We start from the raw sequence: 19,127 nt of genomic DNA, 5'->3' as shown, positions 1-19,127 counted from the left end.
TTCAAATATACTATCCATTGTTTAGTTCAACTTCTCAGAGGTGTTAAAATATTTTTAGAAGAATCAACGTGCAAAAGAAAGGAAAAAAAGAGGAGAGGAAATAAAAAAACGTTGCATGCATAGGAGAAAGAGAAGAGAGAGAAAAATGACATAGAAAATAAAAAAGAAAAGTAATCATAGGGTAGAATGGGACAAACGTGTAAAAAGGTGCATCCTTCGGTAAATAACAAAGTAGCATACGCCTTTAGGTAAATTCGAAAACCTGGATACGTCTTTTAGTAAATTGTCGTTTGTAACAAGAAAAGCAATAGGGAGTGAAATGAAAATTATTATAGGTACTTTGCTATGCTTTGTTATGCCCTGTTCTGCCATGGCGAATGCATTCTGGAAGGAGGATTCTAGATTTTGGTGGCCGATCCTCCTCGCCTTCACCATGGCCTCCACCAGAGCTCTCTCTCAATCTACCAATGCCCTCGACTTCCTCTCCATCAGCTGCGGCATCGAGTCTGATTCGTCGTACGTCAACCCCCTCACAAACATCTCCTATATTTCTGACATCGACTGCATTGACACCGACGTCAACCACAACATCTCCGGTGACATTTTGTTCCCCAACTCCACACCCTCCATGTCTTCTCCAATGGCACTCGCTAATGATACATCATTCAGTCGCCGACAATGGCAAGGGATCCAAGTTAGTGACGACTGATCCGGAGAATGATCAGTAGGCGTCATATGGAGAAGAGAAGATTGGTGAAAACTACTGAGATAGTTTCAACAGGGGAAAGTTTAGTGTCTTCCAACTCCTTAGCCTTTTGGTCCTCGACTTTCAGGCTTTCCAGCCTCTTGGACCTCTCAACCCCTTACTCTTAGGCCTCTCGGGCCTCTCGGCTCTTTAGCCTCCTAACCTCAGGCTCCTTAGCCTTTCGGCCCTTGACTCTTAGGCCTTTCGGCCTCTCGACCCGCATTCTCGGGCCTCTCGGCCTCTCGAGCCTCCCGACCCTGACTCTCAGGCCTCCTGGCTCCTTAGTCTCCTGATCCACAATTCTTTGCCCTCCTAGTCACAGGCAGAGCTAAGTAGGAGTTTACTCGAGTTGTAACCTGAGGGGTCTATAGTAAATTATGCTAATTTTAGCTATTAATCATATGAATTTTGAAATTTTCAATTAAAACAAAAGGGTTTTAGCCTAGGGGCATTCAGAAGGTCATTTGTAGCCTGAGCAGGCTACAAATTTTGACTTCGCCCTTGCTCTTAATTCCTTAGCCTACCGATTCTCGAATCTTGGGTCACTATCCCTTGGTTTCTCGACCTCTTGGTGGCGCGGGATGGAGGACTATTTTAGGAAAAGAATAAATCATCACACGAATCTTGGATAATTTCAGGAAAAGAATAAATCTTTGCATGACTCTCGGATTATTTCAAGAAAAGGATAATCATCACACAAATCTCAAATTATTTCAAGAAAAAATAATAGTGTGAACAAATCTTACATTATTTAAAGAATTAAATAATAACAACATGGAAAAAGGGAGAGAATGAAAGAGGATGTGATCTCCTTATAAAAGGTAATTCTTTCTAGTATCCAAGTACATTAGCACACCTATGTATATCCAAACACTAATACTCAACTTTTTCATCCTTTAACTTGAGCGTTGGAGTGGATGCGCTAAGAACCCCCTAGCTATCATTATTGTAGGTCCAAGTGAGACCGGCTAAAGGAGAGGGGGTGGGGTGAATAGATATATAGTTAATTTAAATAATTAAAAATAACAACATAAAAGAGTAAGAGACACCAGAGATTACTTGGTTACAACTTAGGTGATTTAATTTAATACAAATGAAACGCTACTAAAAACTCCTTCATTGAAGGCGAAGAAGCCTCTTAAAACTTGAAAGCTCGAAGAAAGAGTAAAGAAATGAAGTACAAGTTGTTGTGCTTAACTGCTAGCTCCAATATGCTATTTATAGCATTATGGCCAGATGTTACCGTTGGTTTCGGTGGGTTGGAGGCGCCTCTAATGACATCTAGGGTAGCTCCGGTGGATAAAGTTTTATCCATGCTCACAAAGGTCAACTAATGGTAATTGATAGCTCAAGGTAGGGATGTAAATAAACCAAACGGTTCACAAGCTATTCGGAGCTCAATTCGGTAAAAAGCTCGTTTGAGTTCATTCGTTTAGCTTATCAAGCCGAGCTCGAGCTCAATTTCGAGCTCGACAATTTTATCGAGCCGAGCTCGAGCTTAAGGATATTCGACTCGTGAGGTCACGAACATGTTCATTTATAGGCTCGCGAGCTCGAGCTCGACTCATTTAAAGGACTCAAGAACATGCACGTTTATAGGTTCGTGAACTCGGGCTCGAGCTTGGCTCATTTAAAGGGCTCGAGAACATGTTCGTTTATATGTTCGTTTATATGTTCGTAAACTCGGGCTTGAGCTCGGCTCGATTAACGGCTCCGAACATATTCAATAGTGTGTTGAGTTTGGAAGTTTAGTGTAGTAGTTTGGGATGTTCAATAATGTGTTGAGTTTATATTATTTTAGTTGTTAGGTTTGTTGAATATTTATTCAAATGAGTTTTCGAGCTCGTTTAACAAGACTATAAAACGAGCCTTAAAACGAGCCCAAAAATGAGCTCTAAAATGAGCCCAAAATCGAGCTCGAGCTTGCTTAACGAGTTAGGCTCGTTAACTATGATAATCGAGCTAATAACGAACCGATCTTGAACTATTCGTGAGCTTAGTAATTCCAAAATGAGTCGAGCTCGAGCCTTGTGATAAAAGTTCAATTCAAGCTCGAACCGAACTCGAGCCCGAATATAACTTAAACGAGCCGAGCTCGAGCTTAATACTGTTTTGCTCGGTTCGGCTCATTTACATCCCTAGCTCAAGATGCCTCCACTGGAGGCATGAGGGCACCCTCCATGGAAGCACAAGGGCACCTTCCATAGAGGTCAGGGTGCCCTCCATGGAGGCCTGAGGGTGCCCTCCATGGAGGCACAAGGGCGCCCTCCATAGAGGCAGCAAGCTTCCAGCTTGCTTGGGTGATCTTCGACTCTCTAGAGTTGAGCTCACTCAAACCCAACTCCGACTTTCTTCTCGAGCAAACTTTCTCCCCGGCTTTTGATCCCTCAAACACTCCGCGTGTGTCCTTTTCGTCCACCGGTGTACTCTTCCCTAGCTTCTTGTCCCTCGGATGAATCGAGCCCGTTGACTTGCTTCTCATGTCATCCTTCTTGTCCGCTATGTCTTCCGCTCGACTTCTTGTATTCCTAAACTCCTGCACACTTAGACACAAGATATCAAAACAACACAGGACCTAACTTAACTCTGTTGTTCAAATCAAAATCAATGTAGGGTACTTACAATCTCTCCCTTTTTGATGTGCATCAACATGAGTTAAGATTAGGATTAAACAAATAAGCAATAACTTAAATATGACAATTATAATTGCAACTAAATAAATATGTCATATAATTGCAAGTGATAAATGCAATTAAAACATCCCCTAAACTTAACCTTTAGTTATTCTCTTCCTTTGATCACATCAAAAAAAATAAGAAAAAAATCTAAATTTTTTTATAGGGGTCGGATACAAACATTTCAAAGTTGTGTATTTTTACCGAAATTAATTCACATAGAAATTAGTTTTTAAGAATTAAGTCTCAAATTTATCAAAATTAATTTAAAAATTACTTTAAATGTTCAAAAAATATTGAAAATTTTTGTCGATATCAAAGATATTTTTGGATCAGTATAAAAATTTTGATGAATAAATTATTTTTTCTATTCTCAAAATGAATATTTAGAAATGCATAGTTTTAAAAATTTAATGTTAAAAATAGTTTTAGATTTTTAAAAATTATGCTAAATTTTCTGAAAATTTTAAGTATAATGTCTGTCCATACAAAAATTAAAATTTTTAAAAATGAATTTTCAACAAGTTTAATGTGTCAAACATTGCTGTCGATAAAAAATTCATAAAATTAATATAACGGTAAAAATTGTTGGCGTAGCGACGGGGTCGACCAGAGGGTGCAACGTCTGTTAAGAAAAAATAAAACAAAAACCCTTCCCTTGTTCCAACTAAGATTAGTAACACTATCATAATAATTATAAACTCAAATGAACAACTAATAAAAAGAAGAGGCAAACAGATTTAACTTGGTTACAACCTGGGTGACTGTTAATTCAAGACGGTTGCAAAGCTCTACTAGAAAAATCTCCTTCTCTGTAGGCGGAGAAGCCTCTTACACTCTTTTGAAAAAGATCAGAAAAGAGTAGGAAATGATTACAGTAGTTATTCTAAAGTTGTTGTACTATTTCCTAACTTCATGGACCTTTTTATAGCTCATAGAAATTCTATCCGTACCTTGAGGGTGCCTCTAAGGTCGATGGAGGGTGCCTCCAGCAAGGCAGCAGCGGATAAAGCTTTATCCGCTGCCAATGACCACTTTGGCCAGGTGAGGGCATCCTCCATAGGCATGGAGAGCACCTCCCTTGCTTACGGAGGGTGCCCTCTGCTTGAACATGGCGGAGGCGCATGGGACGTCTCGGAGGCACCTTCAACCTCTGTTGAGGGCACCTCCAGCAGGTTTGCTCAGCTCCTTTCGCTCTCCTGCTGCTCCGGTCGCTTGGGTGATTGCGACCAACTGAAATAGGGCTCACCTGAACCCAATTTCTGGCCTTCTCCTCGAGCAGGCTTCCACTCCGGCTTCTCGTCCCTCGAACGTCGCACACGTTCTTCTCGTCCACCTGTGTATTCTTCCACAGCATCTCATCCCTCCGACGCACCAAGCCCGTTGGTTCTCTCCCGTGCCATCCTTCTTGTTAGCCGCGTCTTCCGCTCGACTTCCTGTGCTCTTAGCTCCTGCACACTTAGATACAGGGTTCAAAATCAAACAAGACCTAATCTAACTTAGTTGATCATATCAAAACAACCACGGGTAAAAATAAATTTCAAAATAATTTATATCAAAAGAAAATCTTATGTTATATTATAGAAAAATTAATTTTTTCATAAATTAATTTCAAAAATAATTTTAATTTTAAAAATATAATTTTTATTAGAAAATTCATAAAAAAATAATATGAAGGTAAAAATTTTGAAAAATTTTCTATTAGCATAAAATAATTTCATTTTTCATAAAAAAAATTAGGTAGTAAATATAAACAACAGGTCTATTAATTAATTTTTACATACAATATTAAAACTAAAGTAAATTAAATTTTGAACATTTGGGAACGTAATATGAGTTTTTATCTACTAGATTAACAAGATAATATTTTTGGAATATATTTTCATGTCACTTTTTTAATTTAACCCTTATGAAATCTAAAATATCAATTTAATCCTCTATTATTTCGCAAATTTCAAAACTTTGAGCCTGCATCATTCTTTTTCAATCTTTCTACTTGATCTTTTAATTTAGAATTTTCCATTTGAATTTTGTCGAATTCTTCTAGTGGACATACTTTAGCTATGATTGTTTTCAAATCCATATTGTCCTTTTTCAATTTGATATTCTTATATCTAAGTTTACATAAAGATCTAGACATGAGTTTAATACCTTCATATAATTGGTGAGGAGCTAGAAAACATATCTTACTTACTGTATCGGATTTGAAGTTGGATGCTCCCCTTCATGACAGCTTTCCTCTGAAGTAACTCCCACTTCATTAATGCTTTCTTCTTGGTAGATGGATGTAAGTGTGATTCCAGCGTATTCTTCATCCCCGGATTCTTCTGTTGACGACTCATGCCACGTTACTTTGAGGTTCTGTTGTTTGAACTTTCTTGTGCCTTTGTCTTTTTCTTTACTCTTCAACTTCGGATAGTTATCTTTGATGTGTCCCTCTTCAACACAGTTGTAGTATCAAACTCTTCTTCTTCCAAGGAGGAACTTCTTGGCCCGCGTCTTATTAAATTTATTAATCTTAATGAACTTATTTAGTTTTCTTACCACGTATGCTTGCTTGTCTTCGTCCGCTGATGAACTTGAATTTAGTCTGGTTTCCTTGGCTTCTAGTGCTAAGTTCTAACATGACCCTTTTCTTTTCTTAGTCCTGCACATTGAGTTTTGTATAATTCCAAGGTAGAAAATAAACTTTATAAGATACTTACCTCAAGATCCTTAGAGATATAATAGGAATCAATTATCGATGTCCAGTCCAAGGTCCTCGGGAAGGCATTAAGTGTGTATCTCAAGGTGTCTCGATTGATTACAATTTCTCCGAAGTTGGTGAGTCCGGTGATCAGTTCCTTGAGTTTGGCATGTAGCTAAGCAACAGTTTCTCCTTCTTCAAGTTAGAAGTTGTTGAGTTGATTTCAAAGCAAGTCTCATCTTGCTAGCTTCACTTCTGATGTCCCTTCGTGAAACTTCAAGAATTTCTCTCAAAGTTAGTCATAGTTGCCAATCCGATTGACTTCTTGGGGTGGAAGTTCTTTTGCTACGAAGTCATTTTGCTCTTTGTTCCACAGATGTTCTTCCTTTTCTTCTCTATGTGGATCTTTCACTACACCAAATATGACTTTCCGCAGCGTGCAAATATGTTATCCGCAGCGCACATTGCACGCTGCATAACTACAAGCTGTTAAAAGTCATAAAACAACGGCAGCGCGCATCGCGCGCTGCGGTTAAAAGCATTCGCAGCGCACACGGTGCGCTGTTGTTAACAACATTCGCAGCACGCGATGCGCGCTGCAGTTAAAATATCATACAATTATCACTAATATTTATTTAAAATATATAATTTAAATTTAAAATTTAAAAATTATCATAATTTATTGATCACTTAAAATAGAAATAAAAAATTATAAAATATAATAAAAATGTGAATACATAACTTTTATTCATCTAATAATAATTTTACAAAGCTCACAAATTTCTCTAAGTCAAGTACAAAAATCAGGAATTTCTAACAATCAAAGATTTCCCTGTCAACAATGTTCCAACACTGCTTTAATCTAAAATGCATCCAAGTATTCCACTTGCCACAAGTATTTGTGCCGTTTTCAAGACTTCTATCTTAGCCTTCATCTCTCAGCTTCATATTTATGATCTGATGTCGAGAGACTATGACCAACCTCAATGTCCTCATCTTTATCTTTATCTCTAGCTTTGCTACCCCATCTCCATCACGAACTGTGCTCATTCTTTTGAGTGTTATCTTTTGAAGTATTTCTATTTTCAAGCTCCTCTATCTTTTCTAGTTCTTCTAGTCTTGCCATAATTCGAGCATATTCTTCATCTTCACCAAGCTTTTGCAGATTTTCTACCTTGTAGGTGTGTAAAGAATCTGAAACAGTTAGATTGAAAATTAGAGGGAAGCACCTTGTCTTTCACCCAAACTAATAATATATCATGCCTTGCAAATGTGAATATTTACAATATGTATTTACACAACAAATTAAAGTAAGTTGGAATCTCAAAAGTAGTTGCACAAAGAGAACATAGAAGTTGCTAACTATACTAAAAAAACATACATTACAATATGTGATTCCATTTCAAATAGATCAATATGACATCTCACAAGAACAATAAGTATATCTTGAAAAATGGTCTAAATCGAAATGTAACAACTAATTATGTGATTCCATTTCAAGCAGAGAATGATAATGTAGCTTACTATGGACCAAAACCTAACAAGAATACTTGAACCAAAACCTAATCATCCCAAGTCTAGATTCATACAACAGAAGGTTAGACCTGCAACTACCATATGCAGCTACATTAGTAAGTCTAGTAGTTATTTCTATGCCTAAGTTGTACTACAGAAGTTGCTAGAAAAGTATAATATATTTCTGGATTTGAAGAATAAGCAAAGTGACTGAACAACATGAAAGAATTCTTTTTCAGTGTAAATCACATACTACACGAAATGTTCACAAAACTTAACTTTGCTGACTAGTCACTTGATGTCGCCGACTATCGCTAAAGTATCTTCATCAACAGTATGCTTCAAGCGTTTGATCGCTTTGTCCACTTGCAAACAGAGGTCATTCTCATATGTCCTATTTCATTAGGCTAAAAGAGGGAAAAAATTCTATCACCATTTTTAGACAATGAAAATTTTGATAATTTTTTATGAAAAAAAAGTGTTTCATGGGTGAGCAGCAGTTTGAGAACTTCTCTATTTCAGTTTGTCCTGACAATTAAGACGATGAGAGAGATCGTTTGAACAAAGACTCCAATGATCAATCCCCACCATATTCCTTGAGCCACAGCAGCATCAAAACAATTGTTTAATATTTTTCCTAAATCAAAACAGATCAAAAGAGTAATTTAAATCTTAGTTTTCACTTACAGTAGTAGCTAAACTACTTGAATCTAAAAACAATGCCGATGGGAAGTCTAATCAGGTAATAAGCACCCACATTTACATAAGCCACTATGGCTTGCCACCCACTTCCAATAGCAACTCCTACATCATCCATCCTCGTGAACACTTGAAGCTAGTCGTCCATTAAAAAAATAATTATAGAATTTTAGATCAATGTTGTACTAGACAGAATTGACAAACCTCCATTCAAGAAAATGGAGATGGAAAGTAGAGGAGTTAGATTAATGATTGCTGGTGTAGAGCTTGCGCAAGAGCGTGTGCAGTATGAGGACCAACACACTGATGATCAAGCTAAGGATTAAGTTGGTCGTCACCATAACAAGGACTGCAAACTTAGCGACTCGAGGATGAGCAGCCCCCAACTCATTCCCTATCCTCACACTTCAACAAACAACCTCTGGTTATTAGTGAATGATTCATGGAGATTGATGCAAGTGCAGTAGTCGTCAAACCTTGCGGCATTGCTCAAGCCGAGCATGATCATGAAGTCCCAATTCCACTAATTTGCACTGGAATCGATCACACTGTCAGTAAGAAATTTAGATAGGAATTGATAAGCTGTGTGGTCATTGATTACCAGATAGATATGACATTGAGTGAGATTTCTGGATTTAGGAGGTAGCCTGTGATCAGTACGAAACCTTGGATGTGCCAAATCTCCAAGCTATGATGAATGTGAGTTTGAGCGAGGGGGAAGAGGAAGAGAGGGGGAGAAAGTTGGAGGGTTGACTTACATGAGCATGATGGTTGATGAAACAGTGAGTTTGAAAAAGAGCCAGATGCCGGTGAAGACCTTAATAGAGAGGTCAGTCCAGGTGGCCCTGCAGGAAGGGATGAGGATGATGTAGAGCCAAATGGAGAGGACGAGCACCCACCAAGGGATGCTGAGAGTGATGGAGGCGCCGAGGAGGCCGAAGTCAAGGACAAAGACGGCAAGCTAGGAGATGAGGATATGGAAGAGGAGGACGGCGACGACGATGACGGCCATGGGGTTGATGATGTTTTGAGCCTATAGGAATCGTTGCATTGGGTAATAAAGGGTGAAGGAGATGAGCTGAGGCAGGAGGCCGCGGGAGTAGATCCGGCCCACCTTCGCGACCGCGTCCGACTGGCCGTTGGCGTTGAGGAAGGAGCTAGAGAACAATGAGTTCGATCACCCAATCCCTCTCCCTGTCCCTTCCCATGGAACCCTAATTTGACCCCGATCGTGCCGGCTGCCTTCTCCGCCACGGCTCCGTCAAAATCGAAATCCTCCCCATTCTTTGGCACCTCCTCCTCGTTCTCATCTTCGAGGGTAGTGTGAAGGTCGCCTTAGCGTTAGGGACGAAGGAGGCGAAGGGCAGAGAGGAAGACGAAGTCGAAGTCGAAGTCGCGCAGGGCAGTGGCGTGTATAGGGTTTTGGGCAGAGGCAAAGGCGCGAAGGGATGGGCGGCGGCATAGGAAGGGTTTCACGGATTAATTCTGGTGTGGTACATTGGGTTACAAAAGTACTACATTTTTTCTAATTTTTAACAGTGCATTTTGCACACGCTGTTAATATTTATATTTAAAAAAATGTGTTGTTAATATTAAATATTAACAATGTATGTTACACGCCATAAAAAAATTTATTAACAGCATATATTTTTCTGCACGTTGCAGTTTATAAAAAAATAATATTATCCGCAGCGCACTTAATTGAGCGCGCCGTAAAAATTATCATTAACGACATGCCCTAACCATGTGTCGTTAATAACGTGCTATAGAAAGTCATATTTATTGTAGTGAACTATTAACAGCGCGCTCCACATGCCGTTAATATTAAGTTTTAACAGCACACTCTGCATGCCGTAGAAAAGTTTATTGACAGCGTATTTTTTCTGCACGCTGTCGTTTGTATAAATATTATACTATTCGCAGCGCACATAATTGTGCACGCCGTAAAAACGATTATTAACGGTGCACTTTAATTGTACGCCGTTGATGATGCGCTGCGGAAAGTCACTTTTGTTGTAGTGTTTGGGTACTATAAAATCATATTTGATTATTAATAATAAATTAAAATATGTTTTGAAATATACCTCTATTTTCTTTTTCCATGTAGTGAACTCCCACTCAAACGTTGGCAGGTAGATACTTGATTCAACCATTGTTCCCTTGCTTTAACAGGTGGATTGTCCTTCTTGAACGGTTTGACTTTGATATCACTTGTAAGTCTAGGTGAGGCCTGTTAGAGGGGGGTAAATAACCCTGAAAAATAAATAAAAAATATCTTGCTTTCAAACTTAGTAAGGATAGACAATTAATTTAAATGATTAAAAATAACAACATAAAAAAGTAAGAGACATCAGAGATTACTTGGTTACAACTTAAGTGGTTGTTAATCAAGGTAAATGAAACACTAACTAAAAACTCCTTCATTGAAGGCAAATAAATCTCTTACAAACTTGAAAGCTCAGAGAAGGAGTAAAGAAATGAAGTATAAGTTGTTGTGCTTAACTCCTAGCTCCAGGATGATGTTTATAGCATTCTAGGCAGATGTTACTATTGGTTTCTGTGGGTTAAAGGTGCCTCCAATGACATCCAGGACACCTCCAGTGGATAAAGTTTTATCCACACTAGCAACGTTCAGCTAACGGTCATCGACAGCTAAAGGTACTTCCACTTGAGGTGCGAGGACGCCCTCTGTAGAGGCAAGGGTGCCCTCCATGGAGGTGCGATGGAACCCTCCATGGAGGCGCGAGGACACCCTCCATGGAGGCGCGAGGGCGCCCTCTATGAAGGCCAGGGCACCCTCCATGGAGGCAACAAACTTCTAGCTTCCTTGGGTGATCTGCGGCCCTTCAGAGTTGAGTTCACCTGAATCCAACTCTGACCTTCTCCTCGAGCAGACTTCCTCCCTGGTTTCTTGTCCCTTGAATGCTCCGCGTGTGTCCTTGTCATCCATCGATATATTCTTCGGTAGATTCTCATCCATTGGATGCACCGAGCCTATTGACTCGCTTCCTATGTCATCTTTCTCATCTACTACATCTTTCGCTCGACTTCTTGTGTTCCTAAGCTCCTGTACACTTAGACACAAGACATTAAAATAACACAGGACCTAACTTAATTCAGTTGATTACATCAAAACCAACCTGGGGTACTTACAATTATAACCCTCTCCTTTTTGTTTATCTTCGTCTAGGCTCCTAACTTCATCATCATCCTCATTGTTATTTGGCTATTGACAATTAAGTTGACAACAGAGCCAACTCACTAGTGATTCACTCATCGACGCTCATGGGTAGGATCAAATTGACATGGTCTATGGGAAAACTAAGTTAAGATTTGAACCAGAACGTGAAGATGGATGATGCCGGAAGACCAAATGTCATTGCCATGGCAGCAGAAGATTTTGACAAATTGGTAGTGACGATGATGCAAGCGGTGTTAAAGGGGCAACCCTCGCATCCTCCAACGGGCAATCCTTCAACCGAATCGCCACCCCAGTCAATCAAAGTGACCCCGTGCATCAAAAGGTAACTTGGCCTACGGGAACGCGACAAATTGTTTCTCCCATACCGATTATTAGCTTCGTCACTAGAGAACATTTTGTAGAATCTTCTGGCAAAACCTCTCATCGAGGTTTTCTAAGGGGAACATGCCTTGAATTCAGTAGATCAAAGGCCCCTCGAGATCATCCATTTTCAAAAGACATCCTCCATATAAATTGCTAAAGCATTTTCATGTATTGCAGATCGAGGAATATAATAGTACTATAGATCTATAAGATCACATTTGCAAGTTTGAAAATGTTTCTTTATTACACCAGTATATAAAAGGTGTCAAGTGTCGAGTTTTCTTAATTACTCTCTCAGGTTCGGCGCAGAGATAGTTTAGTCGACTTCCTGCTTCTTCTATTGGGACCTTTGAAGAATTTAAAGCCATCTTCATGCAACATTTTGCAGCTAGTCGAAGATATCAGAAAATACTACATGATTTGCTTTCTCTTAGACAAAAATTCAAAGAAACCCTGAAAAAATACATGTAACGGTTTAATCGAATGGTCATGGATACTCCCTCGATTACCTAGAGGTGCAGGTTGGAGCTTTCTCTCAAAGCTTGGTTGATGAAGATTTTTTCATATTCTTAGTTAAAAGAACCTCCAACTAATTTTGAAGGGTTATAAGTCCAGACACTTAAGCATACTCAAGTTGAGGAAGCCCAATCAGCTAAGAGAAAAGAAATGCCTACTTCGGCTCTTGTCCCCACTCATGAAGATCGGAGAGCTCCTTCACCCTTCTGAAATCGGAATTCACAAATTGGAGGGGAGAAAAATTGGTACAAGCCGTGGAGATAGTTTCGACTTCCTCTTCCAAATCTGGTTGATGATCCCTTGAGGTAACTAAGTATTATGCCTATCATCAATCATGCACTCATTCCATTCAAAATTATCAAAAGTATGCAAGGGAGTTAAAATGAATAGTTGACCAATGGAACACCAATCAGAGTGAGTTGAGCAAGAGGAAATCTCTTGAACCCTATAAGTTGTTGCCACCGTGATATCGATCGACCCGTGAGTCGGCAATCTCTTTCACCCTCAAAAGAACCCCTAGGCTCTTCTCGGTCTCGTTAGAAGGCTAGAGAAAAAGATACAAAGGACAACATTGACGTTCAAGGGACCGTAAACATAATCTTGGGTGGACCAACGGATGGGGACTCTACTCAAGTCCAAAGGGCTCATGGCAGAAGACTGAAAAGTTATACTATTAGGACCAGTCGGGGAAGAGGACAAGGTCCTTCCAAAAATTTCGGACCCGAGGATCTGACAGGAGTCGAGGCCCCCCATGATGATGCTTTGGTAATTGAAGGTTTATCGCTAATTATCGAATAAAGAGAGTATTCATTGACACTAACAGTTCTGCCAACATCATCTTTAAAATTGCTTTCAATCAAATGTAGTTGGATGACGAGGAGCTGCATCCCACACATACTCCCCTATATGGTTTCGTGGGACATAAGGTACAACCTATCGATTCTATTAACCTCTCCCTTTCCTTGGGAGAGGTGCTGCTAATATGAACTCGACAAACATTATAATCGTAAACACTGCCTCAGTTTACAATGTTATACTAGGGAGGTCAACACTAAGTACCTTCCAAGCGATATTCTCTACCTTTCATCTGGAATCAAATTTCCAGTGTGGAGCCAAGTCGGGGCGGTAAAATGTAACCAACTAGTGGTAAGAAAATGCTATATGAATATATTCTGAATCGACTCGTACAAAATCTGTCAAACTCAAAATAATGATGTTATTTAAGCTATCTAAAAGACACCAATATCCTTACCTGAGGAGAATCATGAAAATATACGAATTCATCCAGACCGACCAGACAGAGACACTCGAGTAGCAATCAACCTCCCTTCAGAGCTAAAACAAGAACTAATTGCATGTCTCTATTATGATATCTTTTCCCGGTCCTCTAAGGACATTACGAGCGTTTCACCCACTATAATTGTTCATCGGTTGAACACATTGTCAAAAGTGTAGCCCGTTCAACAAAAGAAGTGCAACTTCTCATCATAGCAAGATCTAGTAATTCAAATAGAGATCACCTAATTAATGGAAGTCGGAATATACCAGAAGTTCAATTCCCTACTTAGCTCGCTAATGTGGCTTTGGTGTCTAAACCAGATGGTAAATGGAGAGTCTGTATTAGGGGTGCAAATGAATCAAGTCGCTCACGAGCTGCCCAGTCAAAACTCGACTCAAACTCAGAGTTGACCTAGCTAGAACCGACTCGTTTAATATTCGAGTCCATTTAATACTGACTCGATGGCTCATCGAGTCATGCTAATTCAATATTATAATATTTAAAATAATTACTATTTAAAAAAATAAATTGAGGAGACATTCGTGGCAAGAGGGTTTCATTGGATCTACTCTTGGTCGAAGGTTCGAATGAGCCTATGATTAGATGGCCAAGCTAAACTTGAGTTCAAATTTACAAATTCACTCAAGCTCGAGCCGAGCCTCTTTAATTTTCTCGAGGTCGATCTCAACTCGGCTCGTTTCAATTTGGCTCAGCTCATTTGGACCAAGTGCATGACCACCTACCAACTGCCCATCTGATATCGATCCTATCTAATCGGCTAAAGAGTTAACTTGGAGTTTTAAACGATTCTTGATGAAGAAATTTTGGGCAGTTTGATCAATTCAAAGGTTCCGGGGATCGGAAGTGACGAGCCCGAAGTTTGGCCAAGCTATAAAGATTGAGAAGCACTACTTATTGAGAAGCCGGACTATGGTTGTGTGGCTCCACCTTTCAACTCGATCTTAAGTCCAGCTGGCTTGATCCAAGCTCAATCTTGAGTTGGATCGACTTGACCCGAATTCCATCGCTAGTTGGACCGACTTGGCTTCATGTTGACTAAGTCTTGGATCCGCCACATGGTCCTACCGTCTCCGTCACATTAATATATTTTCGGAGACACGACGCTATGAGTAAGTACAACTGATGAATACATGGCCACCTACTAACTGCGTATCTGAGATCGATCATATCTTATCTAATCGGCTAAAAAAAAGTCAACTTGGAGTTTTAAACGACTCTTGATGAAGAAATCTTGGGCAGTTTGATCAATTCCCTACAAATCTGCATGTGCGCGTACGTCCGCAGGGATCGTAAGCGATCTCGCATGTTGACTCCACGCCCAGACCTGGACCTGGTCCTCGAGCAGATTTGCATTTTGCAGTCTGCGGCAGGACAGCGTGCACAGCTGGAAAGTCAGCCGACTGGCCGAGCACGCGCCTGGCGTGCGTCGGTGCGTGATAAACGTTGTATCTTGTTCGAAATAGGAAATGACATCAAAGATAAAGTTTTCAATTCGCCCCCTGTAAATTTTTCATATCTCGACCAAAGCAAACAATGGGTATCCAAGTCAACCGTAGAGACCATGGTTGGGTGAGGGGAAATAAAAATTTGATCTTTGCCACCTTTATTTTTATTTTTTATTTTTCACAGCCTTCTCCGTACTTTCGATTACTTTTTGAAGTAAAATTTAGCTTCACCATTTGTAAGGATGTAAACTAGGCAAGTCGAATCAAATCTAAACTCGCAGAGAAGTCATAAAAATTGAAAACTTGGGGAAGGCACGGTTCAATGAATTTAGAAGTTCAGGATTCATTTGTAACAAGAGAAACGATGGGTAGCGAAATGAAAATTGTCCTAGATACTATAAAAATATGAGTAGCTCTGTTCTGCCATGGCGATTGCATACCGGAAGAAGATGGATTCCAGAGTTTGGTGGCCGTTCCTAATCATATTTGCCATGGCCTCCGCCGGAGCTCGCGCTCAGTCCACTGACTCCCTCGTCTTTCTCTCCATCGACTGCGGCCTCGAGCCCGGTTCGTCCTACGTCGATCCCCTCAACATCTCCTACGTCTCCGACTCCGGCTTCATCGACACTGGTGTCAACCGCAACATCTCTGACGCCTACTTATCCGACGTCAGGTCCCAGAAGCTCCGCACCCTCCGAGCCTTCCCCAACGGCACCCGCAACTGCTACACCATCGGGTCACCGGCGGTGGCGCGGGGGTCCAAGTACCTCCTCCGGGCGTGGTTCTTCTACGGCAACTACGACGGACTCAGCAGCCAGCTACAGTCCTTCGAACTCCACCTCGGCGTCAACTACTGGGACAGGGTGAATGTTACTACCGCGGAGTCATTATACTGGACAGAGACCATCACGGTGGCCACCGCCGGGTATAGTTCAGTAGGCAAGGCTAGGAAATTATTGAATGAACAATCATCAAATGCGATCTCTTTCTCTTAGGTACTTGTCGGTGTGCCTGGTGAACATTGGCACCGGGACGCCGTTCATCTCCGGGATCGACTTGCGGCAGTTGAAGGACAGTCTCTACCCGGCGGCGAATGAGTCGCGGAGTTTGGTGCTGTTCAACCGGTGGAACTTGGGAGAGGAGTTTGACTACGTCAGGTGGTTATTATTATCAAGAAATCTTTAATGTTTTGATTTAATATTACAAAATCATTTATTTTTGGACTAAACTGGTAAAATGTGCTTCGCTCTTCCTTGTCTAGGTATCCGTACGACCCGATCGATTGGGTGTGGGACCTATGGAACTCCTCGGAGTGGAACTGGAACGACGTCTCCACCCACTCCACCGTCCGAAACCTTCCCCAGGACTCCTTCCAAGTTCCCTCCGTCGTCATGCAGACCGCCGTCACCCCCATGAACTCCTCCAGCATCGTCCTCGCATGGGATCCCATCCCCGGCTACGCCAACCAGTTCTTCCCCGTCCTCCACATATCCGAGATTTTTGACCTCTCCGGTACGAATCAGTCGCGGCAGTTCAACATCTACGTGAATGGATTCCAGTGGCTGGGGGATATAATGACCCCCTCTTACCTCTACTCGGACTCCGTCTACAGCCTCGGGCCCCTCCCTTCGTTCCCCACCTATAACATCTCCCTCGAGGCTCTCAGCAACTCCACTCTCCCTCCCATCCTCAATGCCTTCGAGCTTTACACCACCATGAGCAACACCTCCGTGCCCTCGGATGCTGGAGATGGTATGTAGCCGCTTTCGGTGGAACAGGGAGAAGAAATCTCTTGCCTATCAATTGCTCGATTGAATGTTCCTGAAAGCGCCAAGGCAGAGTGGACCAGGACAAAGAAGTTACCACCTTCACTCCTCTATGTTTCAGTGCAAAAAACTATCGTATCTTTTTCTGTTTTATAATTGTGTAGCTTTTTACATGTTATTTATTATGTGTGAAGGAAAATAGTATTTGGTGAAGGGTAGATGATACTGTTATTTTCTACGGAAAAAACTATTGTGTGTTCTTCCATTTCATCTTGGAACAATTGCATCTTGTATTTTGACAATGCCATTCTTATTTCTCTGTTACAGAAAAAAAAATCCCTATTTTCTTGCTCCTTGTGTTAAGTTACAAGTTCCTCGATCCTTATCAATAATGCTCAGTGTACCCGATCCTCATCAATACTTTAGCATATTAAATATCATCCTAGATCATTCAAATTCTAAAATTGAGACTTGTGAAAGCTAGTGTTTTCAAACATCCACCGGGTTTGAATAGGGCTACCTCCTGGTCATTTTTATCTAAAAATAGGATATCTTGGGGGGCGCTGATTTTTTTATTATTATTATCAAACTCTATGTATTTTCACGGATTAATTCATACATTGTATTCGATATCAATGGAAAATTGGTTATTAGTTCTATAGGGACTCATTTTTTGATAAGAAACGTAAACGTCACTTTGTTATTTTTTGTTAGGATCGTAAATGAGTCAAAACAAGTCAAATTTTGTAGTGTTCAAGTTTATTTGGTAAGGTAATCAAGTCAAGTCGAATTGAGCGTAATATGAATCAAGTCGTTGAAATAATTATTCAAACTTGACTTATTTTTTTAGTTTGTTATTAGATATTATCGAACTCTCAAGCTTAATTGTTTGAAACTCGTACATTTTAAGTTTGTTTAGTTGGTTATTAAACTAGTTTGTTTATTTTGAAAGTATCTTTACTTATTTAATATATTGATAAAAATTTTATTAATGAACATAATTCTTGAATATTGTGTACTAACATTATTAATAAACTTTATTCACAAATATTAACGGGCTAAACATATGCGTTTGAGTTTGTTATATAGTTTAGTTTAATGAGTTATTCAAACTTATTTATTTTAATTGATCTTCTGTATATTGAATAAACAAAAATAAGTTTTTGCCAACCTAAACACCAAGTTTATTCACAAATGTTTGGTTCATTTATAATCATAGTTTTTGACAATATTATTTCATTTTATCTCAAACTATGTCTATGAGGCTTTTATATCGACTTTAGCTTAAATACAAACATCTCGAGGGAATACATCACTAACTTCGTGGAGCAGCAAGTGAGATATTTCCTTGACTTATGAACCTTTTCTAACAACAATCACAACTACTACGACATCACCGTATTATTGCCCTTTGAAACAAAATGATTAACTAGATAAGATAACATCAAATATCAGAATTATTGGGATTTTTTTTTATTTGAGAATGTTGACTATCATGATGGACTTCCATGTACACTTTCCCAATTTATTCTTACGGCCGATGGAAAATTTCCATAGGATCAAACCGGTTATCTCAGATTCAAAGCTACCGCCTAGTTATTACCCTTCGAAGTATATACAGTCATTACCTCAATCCTTGATTATACTCATTGATGGTATGATTCCCAAAGATTGTTAAACTTAAAATCTAGAGTTTATTTCAAAGTTTTTCTTTTCTATACGATGTAACAATTACTCCCTTCTAAATAAATAAATCAGGAATTGTTTATATTATTTTTTGAAGAGGAACCAACTGTAAATTGTTATCATATGATTTGGTAGTTATAAGTTTCAGTCATTAAAATAATTTTTTATAATATAGAATAAGACTACAACTCTTCTTTAAGATCCCATATATATAGAGAAGCTTCATGCAATTCACTCATCTCATAGATCATATCTTATCGGCTAAAAAATTAACTTAGAGTTGTAAATAAATTATTAAAAGGGAGTTTTGACGTAACTATAAAATTATTATAGGATTACTTAGAGGTTAAGTACCTGATCGATTATATCTTGCCGGCCGTGTAGGCAAAAAAAAAAGTCAACTTGGAGTTTTAAATGATTCTTGATGAAGAAATTCTAGGCAGTTGGATCATTCAAATTTCAAAGGTTGCGGAGGTGACGAGGAGAAGGGCTCCGCTTATACGTACGGCGACGACTTGACTTATTGGTG

The 19,127-nt window shown here is 39.7% G+C and overlaps 1 protein-coding gene and 1 pseudogene across 1 annotated transcript; one reads left to right on the top strand and one right to left on the bottom strand.

Moving 5' to 3' along the window:
* Window positions 1-7,213: 7,213 nt before the first annotated feature.
* Window positions 7,214-11,123, bottom strand: LOC122044273 (annotated as a pseudogene).
* Window positions 11,124-15,575: 4,452 nt separating this feature from the next.
* Window positions 15,576-17,028, top strand: LOC122043269 (putative leucine-rich repeat receptor-like serine/threonine-protein kinase At2g19230). The gene is made up of 3 exons (XM_042603817.1): window positions 15,576-16,071; window positions 16,142-16,303; window positions 16,408-17,028. The coding sequence occupies exons 1-3, from the start codon at window positions 15,596-15,598 to the stop codon at window positions 16,904-16,906; spliced, it is 1,137 nt and encodes a 378-aa protein (XP_042459751.1). The 5' UTR covers window positions 15,576-15,595; the 3' UTR covers window positions 16,907-17,028.
* Window positions 17,029-19,127: the final 2,099 nt, after the last annotated feature.

The sequence above is a fragment of the Zingiber officinale genome, chromosome 2A, assembly GCF_018446385.1.
Source record: "Zingiber officinale cultivar Zhangliang chromosome 2A, Zo_v1.1, whole genome shotgun sequence".
In the NCBI taxonomy this organism is placed as follows: Eukaryota; Viridiplantae; Streptophyta; class Magnoliopsida; order Zingiberales; family Zingiberaceae; genus Zingiber; species Zingiber officinale.
The sequence above is the reverse complement of the archived record's forward strand: the minus strand, read 5'-3'. Positions and strand labels throughout refer to the sequence as shown.